This window comes from Wasmannia auropunctata, unplaced genomic scaffold, assembly GCF_000956235.1.
Source record: "Wasmannia auropunctata unplaced genomic scaffold, wasmannia.A_1.0 LD335996.1, whole genome shotgun sequence".
Taxonomy (NCBI): domain Eukaryota; kingdom Metazoa; phylum Arthropoda; class Insecta; order Hymenoptera; family Formicidae; genus Wasmannia; species Wasmannia auropunctata.
The window spans coordinates 2,032,172-2,053,203 of NW_012026894.1; the positions used below are offsets into that span (position 1 = coordinate 2,032,172).

General features: G+C 33.6%; 3 protein-coding genes and 1 long non-coding RNA gene across 5 annotated transcripts in view; 3 read left to right on the plus strand and 1 right to left on the minus strand.

The window, feature by feature from the left end:
* Positions 1-6,355, plus strand: part of LOC105453674 (phospholipid-transporting ATPase ID) — a 13,760-nt gene extending 7,405 nt beyond the window's left edge. Inside the window, 8 exon segments of the mRNA XM_011695821.1 lie at positions 1-174; positions 1,535-2,276; positions 2,378-2,570; positions 3,597-3,748; positions 3,812-4,164; positions 4,416-4,641; positions 4,742-4,977; positions 5,070-6,355. The exon segment at positions 1-174 is cut by the window's left edge and continues 21 nt beyond it. Of these exon segments, the coding sequence (XP_011694123.1) occupies positions 1-174; positions 1,535-2,276; positions 2,378-2,570; positions 3,597-3,748; positions 3,812-4,164; positions 4,416-4,641; positions 4,742-4,977; positions 5,070-5,489 (2,496 nt within the window). The 3' untranslated portion in view covers positions 5,490-6,355.
* Positions 6,356-10,720: 4,365 nt separating this feature from the next.
* On the minus strand, positions 10,721-12,644 carry LOC105453675 (cyclin-dependent kinase 7). The gene is made up of 5 exons (XM_011695822.1): positions 12,424-12,644; positions 12,107-12,166; positions 11,912-12,020; positions 11,317-11,762; positions 10,721-11,234 (listed from the first exon to the last, which is right to left on the minus strand). Exons 1-5 carry the CDS (start codon positions 12,475-12,477, stop codon positions 10,887-10,889), a joined length of 1,017 nt encoding a protein of 338 aa, XP_011694124.1. The 5' UTR covers positions 12,478-12,644; the 3' UTR covers positions 10,721-10,886.
* Positions 12,645-13,444: 800 nt separating this feature from the next.
* Positions 13,445-14,185, plus strand: LOC105453676. The gene is made up of 3 exons (XR_974901.1): positions 13,445-13,529; positions 13,760-13,822; positions 14,085-14,185. It is a non-coding gene; the product is annotated as an uncharacterized LOC105453676 (long non-coding RNA).
* Positions 14,186-18,185: 4,000 nt separating this feature from the next.
* Positions 18,186-20,935, plus strand: LOC105453677 (28S ribosomal protein S30, mitochondrial). 2 transcript variants are annotated; one of them, XM_011695824.1, is made up of 5 exons: positions 18,186-18,610; positions 18,716-19,183; positions 19,420-20,045; positions 20,128-20,521; positions 20,659-20,935. In XM_011695824.1, exons 2-5 carry the CDS (start codon positions 18,720-18,722, stop codon positions 20,870-20,872), a joined length of 1,698 nt encoding a protein of 565 aa, XP_011694126.1. In that variant the 5' UTR covers positions 18,186-18,610; positions 18,716-18,719; the 3' UTR covers positions 20,873-20,935. The 2 variants fall into 2 exon arrangements, with proteins under 2 accessions (XP_011694126.1, XP_011694127.1); XM_011695825.1 differs by having other exon boundaries at positions 18,719-19,183.
* Positions 20,936-21,032: the final 97 nt, after the last annotated feature.

A 21,032-nucleotide genomic window follows, 5' to 3' on the forward strand; every position in this document is an offset into this window, starting at 1 on the left:
AAAGCAAGGACTACTACGTTAAACGAGGAGCTGGGCCAAATAGAATATATATTCTCCGACAAAACCGGGACGTTGACGCAGAACATAATGACTTTCAACAAGTATTCTGTGGTGGGCAAGTGCTACAGCGATGTCATTGATGAAGTCACCGGCGAAGTCATCGATTTGAGCGAGGTGAGCCGTTCTTTCATTGACGCGGCGATTTCCCTGATTCGATGCTGGCGACAGGGTACATGTGCTACACCTTAAATTTTCACGTTACTACAAGATTATATATATTGTCTAAAAATAAGATAAATACGTTATCCGCATTATATTAGCTACGCTTCCAATGCTACGTGAAAAGAAATATTAGTCATATGCTTCCGCTGAAAATTCTTTGTTATTTTGTATAGAGGGGTTACAAACATACTGCATTGTTACGTTATACATGTTATATATACGTTTTATTATGAATTATTAGCTGATAAATGACAATCATGCAAGAAGCTATAGAACGTCCTTTTTTTTTCTTCTTGCAAATATCTGGCAGAACACGTTTAGAAACATGTTTACATTAATATGCAATTATCATTTTAAAAAAATGTCCTTGCACATTATTACATGCATACATGATTTGTTGAATATTCTTCAATGTCTATACATCGTGATTCCCTGTTTGATCGTACATAATAATTCTCTTCAGTTACGTACAAATATGATCTCGATTCGTATCTGGTCGTATCTTTGCAAGAAACTTCATATACATCACTTAGCATGTGTGTGCTGCATGTAGACGGACAGAGCTGTTTCAACGGCGACGATGCGGTGGAAGAGCGGGCAGGAATTCGTACGTCCAGTTTATACATCATTAAGTGGTCCGAATGTACGTCTTCTGGAACAAGCAGACAGGGTGTCTAACACAACACCGGAGCCCGGTATCAACGGCAGCCCAAAGATTCCACACAAGTCTTCAGTACGCATGTTGATAATTAGCACCTCTTGTCTCATCAGTCTGTCACACGCTATCGCTTATATCTGTGATATCCTGTTTTTTCCTGTTCTAATCGTACATACACCGTATTCATTATTGTCTGTTTAGCATTGTACTCGTAACTTATCAACTTTATATATGAAAAAAGAGTAATAGAAGCATTTCTGTTATCTTTATTACGCTCAATAATTGTATTCGTAGTGTTTGTGCACGTTTAGAACTTTACACTATGCTATAAACTAGATAAATAAGCTTTACTTACTTATATATCACGTAAACGCACCATTAAGGCTAATTTCTTTCATAACTATATATTTTCTTGTATAATGTATATACTTTAACAAAGACAACAATATATAATGTCCAGGTCTTCTAACGAATCTGTTTTTATGGAAACAAGGTACATTACTCTGGGTAACATGGTTTCTAGCTCTCTTTCTTTCCTTTTTTAACAACAGTGGACTTCTCGAGCCAATAAAAAATTAACTTTCTTTCACATTAACCTCGTGGTACATGAATGAAGTTTGAAGTTACTGAAAGATCTCGTCGTACATTTTACAGACAATGCCACCCTTGGATTTCTCGTTTAACAAGGACTACGAGCCGGACTTTAGATTCTACGATCCCGCGCTGCTCGAAGCCGTGAGACGGGAAAATCAGGACGTCCATAGTTTTTTCAGACTGCTAGCACTTTGTCATACTGTTATGCCGGAAGAAAAACACGGCAAGATCGAATACCAAGCACAATCGCCCGACGAGGCTGCCTTAGTATCCGCAGCTAGGAACTTTGGTTTTGTCTTCAAGGAGAGATCGCCCAATAGTATAACGATCGAGGTGATGGGAAAGAAAGAGATATACGAGCTCCTTTGCATTCTGGATTTTAATAATGTGCGAAAGAGGATGTCCGTAATTTTGCGAAAAGACGGACAGCTCCGATTGTACTGCAAAGGGGCGGATAATGTTATTTACGAGCGGTTGAAGAAGGACAGCGACGAGATAATGGCGAAAACATTGGACCATCTAAATAAGTTCGCAGGTGAAGGCTTGAGAACACTGTGCCTTTCCGTGAGGGATTTGGACGAAAGCTTTTTCAATAATTGGAAGCAGCGCCATCAAGAAGCGGCGTTAAGCCAAGAGAACAGAGACGACAAGCTGGACGCGATTTACGAGGAGATAGAGAAAGATATGTCGTTATTGGGTGCTACTGCCATTGAAGATAAATTGCAAGACGGTGTACCTCAGACTATCGCCAATCTAAGCCTCGCTGGTATCAAACTTTGGGTATTGACTGGTGATAAACAAGGTAAGTTTAATGAGCACAAGTATTATAAAAAAAAAAAAACCGGGAAAGCGCTTGCTTGTATCTGTAAAACGTTTTCACGTCGAACTCTTTCGCTCGTACAGAGACAGCTATCAACATCGGATACTCATGTCAGTTACTGACAGATGATCTCACGGATGTCTTCGTGGTAGACGGCACCACTTACGACGGCGTGGAGTCGCAATTAACGCGATATTTGGATTCTATTAAGACGGCCTCGACGCAACAGAAACGTCCGACTCTCTCCATTGTCACATTCAGGTGGGACAAGGAAAGGTCAGGCACATGAAAGAGACGGAGTACAAACCTATCAACTTCTTCTATTGCTGAGTCTTAATTAACGCATTCCTGTTAAGAAAGAAAAAAAGAAAACTATCTCTCACACTGAATGTGGCACTATGTTTTTATGTAATGCTTTCTATGTCTATATAGTCTTGCCTAAGAACTTTATCGTACTTTTAACTGCAGAGAACTCGTATGCTTTATACCCAAGCTAGCGAATCTCGCAGCGCAGTTTAAATTACAATTGTTTCATATAAGAATGAAGAGAACTGCTGTTTTATAACCGAGGATGCAAACTGTATCTTGCTAGTATAGCTTAATTCATCGTACGTGTATTGGTCTATACGTATCCCATACATATTCTCTCTATTTACCCATCGCGAAGTCCGAAATTATGGTCTGCATGCACATCTGATAGTGTATTCATACCCTCTATATTTAAAAAGCATTACAAATTATCTTCCACTTCTTTTAAAAAAATACCAATTCTTGCTACTTCTTTTTTGATAATATAACAATGTGACTATATTTAGAATGATAGATTAGATCTGCCTTTTTAAATCTCACTTCAGATCTTTTTCAGATATTGCATATGTTACAGAGATATCCTATTTAGGAATATTTATATAGATAACTGAAATTTATACCATGATGCTTGATACTCACTCCTTCTCTTTCTGTATGCTTAATAATTAATCTTAGTGATAATATTAACACAACCAGTATGTTGTTTGTGTCACGTTCTTGTATATATTAATACAGTGCACTGTGTATCGTTTATAATTAACGTGTATCATTTTTCAATGGCAGGAAGTTAATTTAAAAATTTCCCGTCATTTTGTTAATGAAACACGATTTTTTATTATCTCCGATCCAATTTTTGTTATAATTGTGTCTGTTACAATTGGTGGACTAATTAAATTTTTAGAGTCAAATTTATTGCGTAAAAAAAAAATACCTGGCGCCCATCTTCTATGTGGGAAGGGATTCTTTTGCTTGAAAGCTATTTTCTTTGCACAGCAGCGATACCGAATACAATCCTAGTAGGGACGAACAGGACGAGCACGAGATGGAGCATTCGACGGGATTTGCGGTAGTTATCAACGGACATTCGTTGGTTCACGCGTTACATCCACAGTTGGAACAGCTTTTTCTAGAGGTGTCCAGCCAATGTAAGTCGAAATCGATCGCGCGTGTTTGGGGACAAGTTACTCGACGGCTCGAATCTGTTGCAGGTAAATCCGTGATATGTTGCCGGGTGACGCCACTGCAGAAGGCGATGGTCGTCGAGTTGATTAAGAAAAATAAGTCCGCGGTGACTCTGGCAATTGGCGACGGCGCCAACGACGTCTCGATGATAAAAACTGCCCACATCGGCGTTGGTATCAGCGGGCAGGAAGGATTGCAGGCGGTATTAGCCTCCGACTATTCGATAGGACAATTTAGATTTTTGGAGAGACTACTTCTGGTCCACGGCAGATGGTCGTATTACAGAATGAGCAAATTCCTTAGGTATTTTTTTTACAAGAATTTCGCGTTCACCCTCTGTCACATCTGGTTTGCCTTCTTCTGCGGATTCAGCGCACAGGTAAGATCTTCAAAAACTTTACGTTGGCATATGTTACAATAACGATGATATAATTAAAAAAATGACAAGAATCGGATGATGTTTCAAAGGCGAATATTATTCATAACTCCTTTGTAAGAGCTTGCTCCGAAGTCGAGATTTTGGACGTGAATTCAATCATTTTTGCTGACGTGTTGTAGAAAATAATACGTAAATTACGCGCAATTGAAATTGATTGAATATAATCATCTCTTGCATTTATTTTCTTACAGACTGTATTCGATCCTATGTACATTTCCGTATACAATCTATTTTATACCTCGTTACCAGTCTTGGCGGTTGGTATTTTCGATCAAGATGTTAACGATAAGAACAGTCTAATGTATCCGAAACTGTACGCACCGGGATTGCAAAATTTGCTCTTCAACAAGAAGGAATTTTGTTGGAGCGCTCTACATGGCTTTTATGCTAGTTGTGTATTATTTTTAGTACCTTACGGTAAATATTTTATGTCGATTAAAAAAAAAATGTTATTGCCCATTCTTAAGTTAAAGCAACGCAAATTTATGCAAACGCACGTATTTGTGTATTTCAACAGGGACATACAAGGACGGGGTATCGCCCAAAGGTTACGTACTTTCTGATCACATGCTGCTGGGCAGTGTGGTAGCTACTATATTAGTTATAGTCGTAACCGTTCAAATAGCCCTCGACACGTCGTACTGGACAGTTTTCAACCACATCATGGTGTGGGGCTCGCTCATCTGGTATTTTATTTTAGATTACTTCTACAACTTCGTCATAGGCGGTAGTTACATCGGTAGTCTCACGATGGTACGTATCGTCACACATTCTCGTTCATATTCTTCGTAGCTGCAAGTATATATGCAACACACTTGTAATACTTAATTAATTAATGTTCGCAGGCCATGTCGGAGGCGACCTTTTGGTTCACCACAGTGATATCCTGTATAATTCTCGTTATACCGGTACTGTCGTGGCGATTCTTCTTCATGGACGTCAGACCGACGCTGTCCGACCGAGTCAGACTGAAGCAGAGACTGGCACAGCTGCGTTCCCGTCAAAGCCAGGACATATTACGTACCCCGTCTACGAGACGTACACGGCGATCCTTACGCTCGGGCTACGCCTTCGCTCACCAGGAGGGCTTCGGCAGGCTCATCACGTCTGGGAAAATTATGCGCAAATTGCCAAATGGTGCTGATTTTAAGTTTTCTATGCCGTTCACGAACAATGTTACGAAGCAGGTTAACGTTGCTACAACATCACCAAAGGACAACAGCGCATCTAGAAATTCACACACGCTGGACACGATTAATTTATAATTGCTCGTTTTTAGTCAATTTAACGTGGACACTAAAGTGCAGATGATTACTGAGGTTCTCTTAATTTACTTAGTTATGGACATTAAGCCAAAATTAAGCGCGTCGAATTTATATCGATCCTGGTGTATCCCATTGAAATCGTGTTCCCAACTGTCTTTTCCTTTTTTCTTTTTTGCGTTAATTTTGAGAGGTGCAAGTGATGTATTGTACGTAGTATTTGAGAAGATCTCGTGAAACATCGATGTCTGTGATTACGTTACATTTAATTTAAACATTTATTTATTTGAGAAAAATAATTTTGATCAATTAGAAACTCTATTACGATTTATAACACATGCCTACGAACAACGATAATAATGTTAGAATACAAGTGTGTATGTAGTTTCGTTTAATACATCTAACGCAATGAATTCCAGTGGGATACATTGAGTTACATTACAATAGAAGTAGCATATGCTATTTACGTCTATACATCACTGTTAAGCATTTATAGATTTGTTGACTTAAATGTTACGTATTTATATGTTCAATATTTTAAAAATTATATTTTTGCACTCTTTGCCAAGTAAGTGCACGAACATACTTGATTTAACGTTTTGTTGACACAGTGATTAAGTATCTAAATGATGTTTTATGATAATTATTCACTTGTATAGAGAAATAGCTTATGCTACGATATAGACTACGATATGTTTTTAGTTGTTATGGAATTTCGTACTAATATGAAAATGATCTTAAATATTAACATGTTGCGAATAGTTTTTGATCGATAAAACTTGAACAATTATAATTTTGCATCTTGATTTCATAAAAAGTATATATATATATATTGATATAAAACGTTGAAAGCAAGTATTAGTAGAAAATACAGCGAGTATATTTTTTTATTTTACCTAAAATTGTAATATTAATTTTCCATCATTTATTAATTGAGCACATGAATTTTATTATGCGTACTATAGACATAAAATGTTAATTTATAATTTATTATAAAAAATTGAGATGTTTATTTTGTATAATTTACATGTTTTAAAAAGCATTTCTCTCATTAAAAACTCTAAACGAATTGGAAAAATATATTCTCAGCATTTAATAGTATTTATAATCTTGTGGCTAATTCTCGGTCCATTTTACTGAAAATTATAACACGAAAACCAATGCAATAACGATGAAGGAAATAATTTGCATTGTCATGGCACACTCCTTGTACATATAATAGAAGTATTGAATAGAGGTGTCAAAATCTTGTGTAATATCCTATCTTGTATTATATATTATCCCAATATGAACATGATTATTGTAAAAACAAGAAAACGCGTTTACACGATATACCATAAGAATAATAGTTACATTGATAATTGCCTTTATAAAACATGAATATAACAAACGATTTAAAAATATTGTATCATAGCATTGATTGTAAATATTTTAAAGAGATATATATTATATTAAATGTTAAGTATACACATTTTTTAAAAGAAAGTAATATATAGATAGATCGATTTAAAATAATACGAAAATAGTAGCTATATTGTATTACACTATCGCGATAAAGTTTGCCTTGGACTGACTATTGAATACATATATAATATATTTAAAGCGAAAAAAAACAGTAGTGAAACAATAGAGAGTATGTATTTCTACTTTTAATATTACAATGAAATTTAGAGAGAGATAGTTTGTACGGGGAAAATATATGTTCCACAATCAAACTATAATTTGAACGGAAAAAAAAAACATTAGAACTTTGTTTGCTTTCAAACATTGTGCCTAATCGTCAAACTATACAGAGTTTCTCGAGCTCCCGTGATATTTCGTTAGTTTAGATTTATATGATGTACACTTCGTTTTCTATGTCGATAACAAACAATTACGAAATTAATGTATTACTTTAACTTACTAGTTCCAGGCGCAGGCATTCAGTAGTTCATACTGCAATCTCTTTTGTATCACATAATATGCTCATCCAAAGTTTGCAATACAAAAGTTGATTCTCTCAAACCAGTTTCTGAAGTTTTTCTTATGTTTATCATAAAAACGTCGAATTTTTGACAAATATTACATTCTTGAAGAAAGTAAATTGCCATTAATTCGTGAAATGCTAGCAATGTCCGCGTTTGCTGAATTTAAATGCTAATTGATGAGTTTTATATAACATATCCCATAGTACATTTATTACAAAACAGATTTTTATTCCGAAGAGCTTTCGTGTGTTTCTAAAATGAAGTTAAATTACAATTGATTAATTATTGAATAACTCTTGCATGGTGAAGATGAAATATTTATTAAAACAATATAAGAATAAAATCTACGGAAATAATTTGGAAGATATATTTATATAAACTAAAAATTGTATAATAATGTGGAATTGGACATACTGTGGAATTGTATAATATTTCGTCAATATTGAAAACATACTGTCATAATAGCTTCTTTGTATTGATGCATGTATGAATATGTTTCTTTACATATGGAGATTGTAAATTTATATAGTTACGTAGGTGTGCAGATGTTTACGTGCACAAGTTACGTTCTTTGTAAAAACTAGTTTACATGCGCATTCATTTTGCTAATATTTCGCGTTAACGTAACGTATAATGTAATTTATCAATTACGAATTATTTACAAAATTGAAAATCAAAATTCTAAAATATTTTGTTATATGTGCTGTATAAGTTTCAAAAGTATTAAATGAATTTTATTTTAAAGAAAGTGAAGAGACTAAAGTTATTTTGCTAATGTCCAAATTATTATCTTGATTTGTCGCTTGCGAAAGAAAGGGATATGTATAGATGATTTTATTTGAAACTCTTGATAATTAATATCGATGTGCTTACTTAATGTAAGACGGGTAAGAATTATAACACGTAGACATAAATTGTTGATTGCATAAACTGTTATATGTACGTTATAAGTCAAATACCGAATCAAATTTGAAAACAAACTGTATTTGTCTGCTGCATGTGCTCTACCGATTATGTGATCAAACGTGGGACATAGTATAGACTTGAGAAACATAATTTATTTAAATTTCAGTTAATTTGTATTTCTCATAGCAGTTTGTGCCTATTTTTCTAAACACCTATTCCAGATATTTTCACTCGTATATGTTCTTTATGGAATGCTAATATAAGACAATAATATGAATTAAACAATTAAATATAATACATATGCATTATATATTATTGCTAAATAGTCACAATTATATTTTGAATATAATAACTATTATATTAAGAAATATGATTTATTTTTTTTTTTAATATCTATTCTTATTTGAAATAAACTCTTTTATAGTAATTTTATTTTACTTATCATATATAATCAGTTATTATATAAACAGTATATTGTTTCTCTCTGATACTATGTCCAGTATTTTCTTAATATATTTTTTATTTTTACATAGAGACATAGGAATTTTTAATATCCTGTCTTCTTAAATTTAAACTGTTAACTATAATAAACATTAAGATTAACATATTTCATGATAGAGCCATGCAGAGGCACATTTTATGCAAATAAATATTAAAATTTAAAATGTTCTTTGTATGCGTTAACGAAGTTTAATACAACCTCAAAATTTTACACACACAAATACAACACACACACGCACGCACACGTTATAATATTTATAAGCAAAACAAAATAGACACCTATAATCATGGTATCGAATAGTGGCACGCATAGATAAACATGACGGATTTACTTTTAATTTAACGCAAATTATCTAATAACACTTTCATTTTTATTAATGCATTTCTTTTTTTTTCTAAAAATTTCAATACTTAGTTATATTATTATAAATAAATATACACTCGTACATTTAGGAGCAATTGCTACGTTGATGATGACACATATGCAGAAAATATGATATTTCTTATACTTCAATTCGAACGAAAGGGACCACAATACAATATGTTAATATAAATTTATCATTTACAGCACATTTTATAGTGCTTTTTGAGATTACTTTTCTAATTAAATTGTTTCTAATTTATCTGTTTCTTTCAAGATATTTGTGATATCTAAAACGAAGATATACTTGTAATATAATTGCAATGTAGTGCAAGGGAGAATGTATAAATGAAATGTGCTTTGTCACAGATTGAATTAATCTTACAAATTCTCATGTATATTTGTACATGTAAATTAATGACGGCTCTAATCTCCAAACGCATCTGACATCAAAATAAGTATGTATTATTTACTTTACAAAGAATTTCTTATTCCATTAAAAAGAAAACAAGGCACACGTAGGCGTAAATTATTGCTTCAATATTAAAACGCCTATCATCCTAAATTACGCTTCTCTACGTAAGATATGTAATGTAAGATATAATTTCGTCCAAATCTTCGCACGGCCTTTGTCGTTAAATTTAAGGCAATTTCAATTTTTCCGTTTCACATAATGAAAGTAGAGCGAGAGAAGACAGATTTCTTTCGTTCGTTAAATCAGAATGCGCCCGATTCATTTTGACGTGTACATTAATGTAATAATATTAAGAATATTAAGAATAATCTTGTACTAAATTGTATTTTTGTTGCACAACAACAGTATGACTTACAACTTCTCTAATGTATGTATGTACATATACCGAAGACAAATATGCATTGAAAATAGAGACAATTTCAATGTAGTACAATCAAGTACGAGCATTAACTACAAAACGTGCAAGCATCTGTGACTTATCTCGTTTTTATCTCTTCCTCCATGAAATCCAACAAGTCCACCCATAACACGATCACAGATTAGCGAACTGCAATGTGCTATCGTAAATATTGTGCTACTGTCCGTACTTGTGAAAATCAGCCTGGTATAAAAGGAAATTCTACAAGATCAATGTTATTTTGTGATTAGCTAATCATTTTTTCGTACCTCTTTGAACTAGATGTTTCACGATTTACGAAATCGTTCGAATATCTTGTTTTTTTTTTTTACTAATCTAAGTTAATAAAGATATTGCAGCATAATATTATATTTTTCAATATGCGTATTGTTATTGCCACCTGCTTGTATGCACCTCCTACTCAGTTATTTCCAATTAATTACCGAAAATATCGTAATTTATTCAAGACTTTTTAATATGATATATGATTTTTTATGCCATAATATGAATATTGAACTATTAGAATTTCTTGCCATAAGGTTCTAGATTATTAAATATTAAAATATAATCACCTTTGTTTTTTTATTTGCACGTACTATTATATATAAGGACATTATTAGAATTCAATTAATATTTTTATAGAATTATTTATTGTAATGCAAATACAATACATACACAATATTTTGATATACAGTATCACAATTAAAGATCTCTAATCTTCTGAAATTAGCACTATCATATGTCTTTAGCGAACAATTTTTTATTCCCCGTTCACTTGTTTTAGCAATCACAATTAAAATTGTAACTTTTTAGCTAAAGAAGCTCCATCTATCGATTCTAATAATTTTCTTTTCAGACTAGGTCTTTCTTCACGGTGGCGTTTAATGGTCATGGGTAGAGGCAGTTTAGGTCCAGCTGTTGGTGCGGGTTTGTTACTGAAGTATGGCATTTGTAGCGCCTGATCGCACGTACACCTTTCCAATGGATTCACATTCAAGAGACTGGCAATTAAATCTAGGAGATCGTCGCCAGCAGCAGTGAATATATGCTTCAAAGGTGTGCCAGGGAAGGGCTTGAATTGAATAAAGTCCGGTAACTCGGACATCCCCTGCCATGTTTCTTCCGTCGGAGTGCCTAGCGTCTGAATAACAGAGAAGTAAGTACGTCAAAAGAATTAAAATAGCCTTTCAGTGACACGTTTCAGCTCGATGTATCATAAATACCTGAAATATTCTGGTGAGTTGATCCAAATCGGATTCACCGGGCAAAAATGGCACTCGCAGTAGAAGCTCAGCTAATATACACCCCACTGCCCACATGTCGATCCCAGTTCCGTAAAGTCTAGCACCGTAAAGTAATTCAGGCGCCCTGTACCATCTCGTGACCACTTGATGAGTGTTTATCCGGTTGGGCGAACCGAAAAATTTCGCCAGGCCAAAATCTCCTATTTTCAGAACACCCTCCGAATTCACCAGCAAGTTGTTCGGCTTTAAATCTCTGTGGAGTATCCAGTTAAAATGAAGATAGTCCAGGCCTTGCAGGGTTTGTATCATGTACGCCTTTATGTTGGCTGCGGTTAAAACTATATTGCTATCCTTTATTATCACCTCCAGATCAGTGTCCATAAAGTCGAATACTAGCGATACGTTTGATTTATAGCCAAAAACATCTGGAATTTTTAAATATATACATATATAATTATTGAATTAATTTTTACACAAGCTGTACGTATTGTATAAATGTTATCTGTATGTTTGCATATTATTGGCCCTTCGACAAGCTATTAATCAAACTTTTCTACATTAGATTTTTAAATACCTAATAGGCCAATGATATTGTCATGCTTTAACTCTTGTAGCAGTTTAATTTCTCGCAGAGCAGTCCGGTTTATGCCATCTCTAGCTTCAGCACGACTTCCGATCTTAATCTATATTTGCAGAAATGTAAAAAGTTATGATACAAATTGTACAAGTTTTTGTAGAGATATACATCTTGCTTAACGAGAAAACTAACCTTCTTCACAGCCACAATTTTATTCGTTTCTATATCCCTCGCCTTGTAGACCGTGGCAAACTGAAATACACAACACGGTATTACTACATTTGTGTTTATAACTTTCATAATTAATAAATGAATCATATTGCACAGTCATAAACAAAGCTACATATAAATATCACATTCATTATAAATATATAAAATTGTGTATCGTGTGATTATATGACATCATGAATAGGCATAGTGCAATGCGTAAAAGCGTTATAAAAATGAATAAATATTTCACGACGCGGTAATGAAATATTAAATCATCAAACAGTAAAAGGCACTCTAACCTGTCCTTCACCCAGAAAATCGATTTTCTCATATCTCCGCACTTTTTCCGTCATCGTCAACGACTCTTATTCCCTACGGGCTCCTTTTTCTTGATTATCCTATAATCAAATGGTACGTCTCGTACGAGAATACTCCACTTTTCTCAATATAAACATTGAACAACACACGTGTTTACATGACATCAAAAAGAGCACACGAGAAGAGAATGGCAATACCGACAGAGTGTGGACGGCGCAGAGCCGAGCGTCCCTCTCGCGGCGATGGCCCCTACTACCTAGACACTTTCTGCCCACTGCTCACTTTTGGTGCGTCGCCGGACCGGCTGGACGCGGAGGGATCGCCTGCGGAACGAATGACGTCGAAATTCATTTAATTAAATTGGTAAAGAACTTAACTTGCATCTTCTTTACCATTTACTACAATATTAAACTATTGCAAAAAATGTAGATTATAACGCTTGCATGCTAATGAATCGTTAAAATGTCGTAATACTTGTCCGGCCGAAGCTGTATCGTGCGTATATAATCATGCAGGCAAAGCGATTACATTTCAGGATATTATCTACAAGTATCGTGGATCTCCTATTCATGATATTAATACGTCTATTCTGTTATAATGCGCAACATTAACAATTGTTGTTAAATGGGCATTTTATTGGTTCAAAATGTACAAACGCAAAGTTGAAAGTAGGCGACCGCGTCGCTCGCGCGGCGTCGCTTTTAGCGTGTGCGTGTAAAGACGTGAAATTGACCGCGTCGAAGCACTTGCGCCAGTTTTTGTATACTTTATGTCTTACAATATTTAAACATCGCGCATAATATTAGATTCGGTACTTGCACGTACACGCTGATGTTTCGGTCGAACGCGTATGTTTCGCAGTACTCGCGTTCGCGGCCGAAAATCAAGTCGCGAAGCGTTGTTTTGCCGACGCCGCCGACGCCGCGTCACCGCGGCGCTAGTCGACGCGCCAAGTCGGCGAAGTTGACCGCGCGAGAGACGAGCCACTTTCGTCATTTCCCTAATTAATTTTCATTTTCAGAACGCGGCCGACGTATGGAGTGGACCCGAAACGAAAAACGTCGTTTACTGACTTAATATATTGCAGGTAAATGAACTTTGTATTTGCATATGCATTTTACTATCGCGCAGTATAACATATAGCACGCATGCATCGATATTTCGGTCGAACGCGTATTTCGTAGTACTCTTTCGGCCGAAAATCAAGTCGTGAAGCGTTATATGCGTCGCCGCGACGTTGTTCACACGCGAAGTTGATCGCGCGATCAGAGACGACGCTTCGTCATTTTAATATCGTTTTCCTTTACCCATTTTTAGTAACGCGGCGGACACGGGATGGATTGAATCCGGAACGAGGGGCGTCGCGAGTGATATAATTATGTAAGTAAACTTTGTATTTTTGCACTTGATCAATTATCGCGTAATATAATTATATCGGCACGCATCATGCATTGATATTCGTTCGAACGCGTATTTCGCAATACATATACTCGTTCGGCCGAATATCAAGACATGTATTGTCGATGCGCCGCCGCAAAACATGTCACCATAGCTCTAATTTTGTGTCTTGTAAATTTGTCACGCGCAAAACAAAATGCGACGTTTCATCATTTATTTAATTATATTAACGTTTTAATTGCAGAACGCGGCTTACATCTTACACGAAATGAATCGGCTGCGGAACGAGAAACATCACGATTCATCCCGGGAATCCTATACGCATCCTGTGCAGTTGATAATCGGTATAGTTTGAGAGTAGGAACTAGGAGATCTATATAGTGATAGATATCGTTCGTCGGCGGACTAATTTGTGGTAAATATTTCTTATTTATAAGATTAATTTTACTAATTTTTACTAATTGTTAATTTGATTACATTTGTATCTATTATAGGTCATTGTTATACGTACTACAATTTCGCTGTTGCGCATCATGTTCGCGAGGAGGCCTAGGAGTGGTATCGGGCGCCGCGCGGTAAGCAACTTAATTATTTCTTCTCGTTTACTTGGAATATTTTATTTTTGATTTAAAAATAATAATTGAGAAAAGTTGCAACTGGCAACAGCTAACCAACATTTTATAAAATCGAATGAACTGTAATATGCTTTCTAATATCATCATTTTAATTTTAGAGTTTATTGTTTTCATTGCAGTTACTAGATGCTGGATTAGTTCATATTGCAGCAAGTCTTCCAATTAGAGAAAAAGAATTAATTTGAAACTTTATGAAAGCAGTTTATTTTTATAAAGATCATTATTACTGAAACATATAATTATTTTAACAGATATTTAATTGAGAAAAAAGGCGATTCTATGCATGTAAAAATTATTTTTAATTTAGATCTTATATCTGTATGTTATAGAATCATCGTAGCTACATACACGCCATGCTTGATAACTCCACTGTTGCGCATCTGTGTCGGTGAGCGATAAAATATTTTATTAATAAGATAACTGATTTCAAGAACTATATCAATATGGCATCTGAGCAATTTGTTTCTATATAACGTCACATTATACATACATGTACGAATAAACTATTTTCTCTCTAATCAAGCATCAATTTTACATCAATAATTCTACAAAACATAAAATGTTTGTAATCTATTTATCTAATTTGACAAATCACTTTTAAAATTTGTCACTTACTTCCTCAGGGGCTCACGTTGTTGAGTACGGGAATTGGCGTTCCCGAGATACCCGAGCCGTTCAGGTTGCATTTCACTTGACAAAATCGCATTCGCAATGCTCTTGGGGAATCATTTCATCCTTGTTGTTCGTCAAATCTTACATAAGAACAAATGATGCTTGTCAGCCTTGCGAGAGTCAAGTGGAAAGCATTTCAAAGAGGTTTATTCATATTTCTATTTCATTAGAATGTTATAATCTGGAAGTATAAATAAAAAGATGTGAATACATTTTAATAAACGCGGTTATAAATGTACGTAACAATGACGGCAATAGTTCTTTATTTATCAAATTTACGCATTGATAATTTGTTTTGAAAAGATTTGAAAAATGCATTAGTAATCAAAATACTTTCTCTAACGTTTATAATACTTAATTAATAATTTTATTAACGACTTTTGATTGCGGTTATTTGAGACATAAAATCTAATAAGCTGTGTAACTAAAAACTAATAGTAGTTAATTAAATATGCTTATTATTATTCTTTAGTATACTATAAGTAACACAATTATTTGATTGTGAATTAGCTGCACGTTTCTCCTTATTTATTTCCAAATCATCATATTCTAATTATTCTTGGCTGGAAATATGAATAATATAAAAGTCAATTCTAATCTAATCAAAAGATTCCTGTTGATGCCTTTTAAACAATATCTTTTTATGATTCATTTTCTTTTAATTTTTTTCTCTTCTGTCATTATCCTGATTCTTTGTCATTATTCTTGATTTGCAAATCTGTCAAATTAAAATAATTGTGCTGTTCAGTCATCATGGAAGACTAGGATGGCGCAAACTTCGTGAATCGAGTTTTCCAGAGCTAACAAATCGGAAGTTTGACAGGAAGAGAAGGAGACTTTGGCGCTGGAGTAACAATCTAGCGGTGAATATCTTTGATTTGCATAATATCGATCATCGAATTCTATTTGTCTGGATCGTTTATTTTTTCAACTAATTTTAGGAGGAATTTGTGACAACTCTGATATTAGTGATTAAGTTCATCTGATTAAGTTTATTTTTTTGTTAAAATCTGTTTGAAAATATAAATTTTTATATTAACAAAGACAAAAAAATGAAAGTTTAATGCGCTTAAGAATTATCTTTTGAAATATTGAATATTTTAAGCGCTAATTTAATTTGAATCCTATCAATTCCTGACAATTCGTGAATCTTTACTAAACTCATAATTTCAACGCAAGATCCATTCGATTGTGCCGAAGTGGCTGCGAGATCTTTAATCTCAAAGCTAGTTTAGCTATTGTTTTATCCGAAACGGCTGAAGGAAAAAAATTAGGATTTGCGCGATTGATTATAGTGAGCAAAAAGGAGATATTTATGTACAAAACGGAATGTACAAAACAAAATTAACATAAAATTTTTCTTTCATTTGAATGCATCTTTAATACTTTTAACTAGTTACGTTATTTCTTCTTTTTATTAGTCTTTAGCGATTGATAGCTTATTCGAGTGAGATCTTAACTATTTTTTACAGATATTTCCCACGTATATCAACATTTGAAGACGAAGAAACTAACGTATTCATCGTTGCCAAAATTTATTGAAAACATGCAAATTGCGTCGCACGTTTGTTTCGGGAGTGCCGTTTAAATTATCGGACTAATTAGACTTTTATTATTAATTAGTCCGCGCGCGATTAATATATATAGTAGTATATTGTCCGCGAGTGTTTTTCGCGAGTGTCCTGTACGGGAAAAGAAGGAGAAGGAAATCCAATTCTGAGAGGAGGAGGACAGTCTAGGAAAGGCATCAGGCATCGGTGGAGCAACCTTGGGGTAAATATAATTTCTTACCACTGTAAAATTAATAGTTCTTTTCTATTTATTTGAACCAATTTTTGTTCCAATAAGTTAATAATTAGAGAAAGAAAAATCAAATTTAAAATTATATAATATGAAAGTTTATTTTTGTAAAAAGTTTTTTGGAAAATAAATAATTATATTTGTAAATATCTAATTTAAAGACGAATAAAAAATTTGATACGCATAAAAATTATCTTTTCAATCAATGATTATTTTAAGCTGTACTTTATTTTTAATCTTATATTGTGTATTACAGCATCATCGTAGCTTCGTGGCAGATGACTCCACCCGTTGCGCATCGGATTGGTAAGTCACAAATTTTTTTTTATAAATGGGGTAATAAATCATATAAACTTGTATTAGATATTTATATTTATGTATTATATTTATACATACATTATATTTATTTATTATACTCATATAATAGGACTGCAAATAGATGTAACTTCTCGCAGATTTATTGCCCTAAAATGAATAGATTAAATCAGATTAGGCTGAATAATTAATCCTGGAACACTATTGTTTATCACTTTATTATTCTTATGAGAGAATACTCCCATAAGTACTATAAGTATCAAACTCCCAATAGAGCTGTCGGCGCATCGTTTATTGATGCGTTTGTTTATTGCACCGATACTATAATCGTGAAATATAAATTAAATGTGTCAATCTTAAACTATTTAAGTTCGAAAAAGTTCGTCTTTTAAAACAACCAGAAATTACTGAGCACTCATAATTGATAGCATTTATACGAACAGTATAGTAACATTTGAAACAGAAAGTTTTGCGTTCTTCAGTATTGTCTAATATCGCATCTGACGTTATATGACTTGGACTAAACTGCAGGAATTTTGTCGTGTAAGATTCGAAGCAGGGATTCTCGCAATAAAGACAATATTCTGTTTTTTCGAGATACTCCAGCAAATCAAACGTATGTTTTTTTCTCGGGAATGCGTTAATAATATATTTCGTATTTTTGATTGATTGGCTAGTCTCTTAAATAATTATAATTTTGTAATAATTATAATTGATAATTGATGAATGGTGACTGATAATGTCTTGTTCCTAATATGCTTCTGTTAGAGTTTTTTTATGTATCTCTCAACAATACTTTTATGTTCTTCTATTAGTTCGAGATAAAAAAATCTTTCTTTGTTTGAAATCCCGGACGCGTAGCAAATTACGCAATAAAATGATTTAATTGGTCAATTCGGATGACGCGCGCATGACGCGCTCAGCATCCTTAGAGGCCTTATAGGTATTTCCGTCTCACTTTCGTGTTTCATAACCTTAATTCTTCGGTGACTAGTGTGGCTAGTACGGTGTTTCGAGGCTAAAACTATAAAAGAAGTTTTGTGAAATCATTATTAATCATCGCTACATTTCACCGTTATTTTTTTATGATTACGATTTGAATACTGAAACAAAATTTGTAGTTAAAGTGTATGTACAATTCCAAGACATAATATAACCTATAAAGTGATGGTTGAATTGATGTGTATGTGAATGCATAATAACAACTAACATTAATAGACATTGATTACATATTTCTCTGTAGTGTCGATATTTTTTAAATTGAAACGATGTTCACAAATTAGTTTGTGATATTTAAGTGAAGAACTTATGATATTTTAGTGAAGTGGAGAACAACATAATCTGTAAGGTATGTGTCGTTGCTCTTAGATGTATTATTTAGATGTATTTTATATGTATTAAAAAACTTGGAAACATTACAAAAAGCTTTAAAAAATATTATTCTTTCTGTTTGAAGTATGTTCGCTAATATTCGACAGAGGCTGCTGATTAATACAGTAGTCAAATGTGGCAAGCAGAAGAGATACAGTATATCAGCAGTCAGCGAAGTTAAAAATGAAACCGAAGTTGCGGTAGAACCGATATACCCACCCATTCAAGATATAAGCTGGAAAGCCGAGTGGAAAAGGAAGAGACAAGCTTGGCATGACAAAATCAAGGGCTTAGAAACCGTGGAGGAGAAGCTATTTGAGATCAACATGCCACGTTATTACGGCTGGAAGTCGCTGATCCTACAGGAACATACAATACCATACGATTCTTTGTCGCATGCACAATATTATACAAGAACACATATCGTCAAGGAATCTGGTCTCCCAGCATACTACAACAGTGTAACTTCCAATGAACAATTAGAAAGGATGGTACAAGCAATCAAGAGCGACATAGAAGATAATATAATTTTTGAATATTGTATCAGAAGGTAGGTTTTTCTATAAATATCAATCGTTTGATTCAGTCAATTGGTATTTCTCATCTTATCTTGTGCTTGAAGATTTTACGATCTATTTTACTAATGTCAAATATACGTTTATTTATGGCATAATATGTAAATAATAATTATCTGATTATTTACTATTAACTGCTTATAATCATATGTACCTAAGTTATTTAAATTTGAAAGTTTTTTTTTTATATCAATATATTATAATTTTTCAGAAGAGAACATGAGATGGAAGCAGATAAAATTCCATTGGATGAAAACATTACGGCTGTTGACAGAAAAATTCAGATGGAGGATGTTATATCTAAAGCGTTAATTCACAGAATTAATAGAACAATGCTAATACATTTCGCCTCTGAAAATCCACATTTATTTAACGCTGAAATTGATTTTGAACCGAGATTAGAAGCATCTTGGTTTATGGGTGGTTTAAATCCCCCTAATTTTGTGAAAAATTTCAGAAAAATTGTTCCATTTCTGAAAGATTATGTTGATGATTCGGTAAATTTGCCTGTTTATTATACTGGCAAGCCTGTCGTGCATTTGAGATATAAGCATCCTCTGAGAGAGATCATGCCCTTAAGCGATTGCGAAAACTCAGCTTTGGACGTACCTTCGTTCAAAATGAATCCCAAAGTGTTGAATTATTTTCTTGAAAAGAAACACCTGACTAATATACCGGGATTTTGGCCTGGCGATGAAAGCGAATTCGGATTTTTATCGTATCATAACTGCACGTACTTGCACAGAAGAGAAAACTATAATGATACGCCTACTGCACTCACAGTACAGGCTGTATTAGCATCTTACAGCTGGTTATTATCGCAGGCCTGTTATCAAGGTATACTTTTATTAGTTTAAAATTATAATTTAGAAGTTAATTTGAATTTCGACATTGTGTATATGTTTATAAAAAATTTCAGGTTTCTCTACTTTTAACGATATTACATATCCATTAACCACTCAGACGGTTATAACGAATGGACAATGGTGGTCGTTTTTCGTTTATCAACTTAATACCACTTTAGTGCATTCTGAGTATGCGGATGAAAATCCGAAGCGCAACATATGTTGGGTTACAGAACCGATGAAATTATTTGATAAAATAGAAGACGAGAAAGTTCACGGTTTAAATGAAGAAGTTCTTAAAAATTTAATTAAATTTTACATGAATGTTCCTGAGGAAAGAGTGGGCGTAAACTTAAAACCATATTTAGGGAAAACTGTGAAAGTAATAGCCGACATAGAACACGATGAAAGAAGAAATTGGCTCGAAAAACATTATAAGCATCTAGTGACCAACAGGCCAAGGCATAGGTGAGATAAAATGATTAATTTGAAATTATTTAAATAACGTACACTTTTTACTATATTTTTAATGTAAATATTTAAGCAGTTTTTGGTGAAAAAGAAACATTTTTATATTTATTGATCTGTAACATACCTTTTTTCAGACGAATACCGGAAATATATGATTGGCAAAAGATATATAAGATTTTACATAAAACTCGTCCGATGGATAAGAAACGAGAACCTTGGGAACACGGCATTAGAATGTACAAACGTAGATTAGATGATCATCAACCACCTTATATACCAAGATTTTTACGAGACAGGAGTTCTAAAAAGAGAGGTAAAGGGCGATGGGCGAAAACATATTACCCATAATTTAAAGCATGTATAATTTTCATGTTGAATATATAAATATAACAGTGATTGGAAACGATAAAATTATTAATTTTTATTATATCTATAATTTAATATCTATAATATCTATAATTTCGTACAACATACAATCCATCTTTCTTCCTTCGTAAAAAGTTTATAC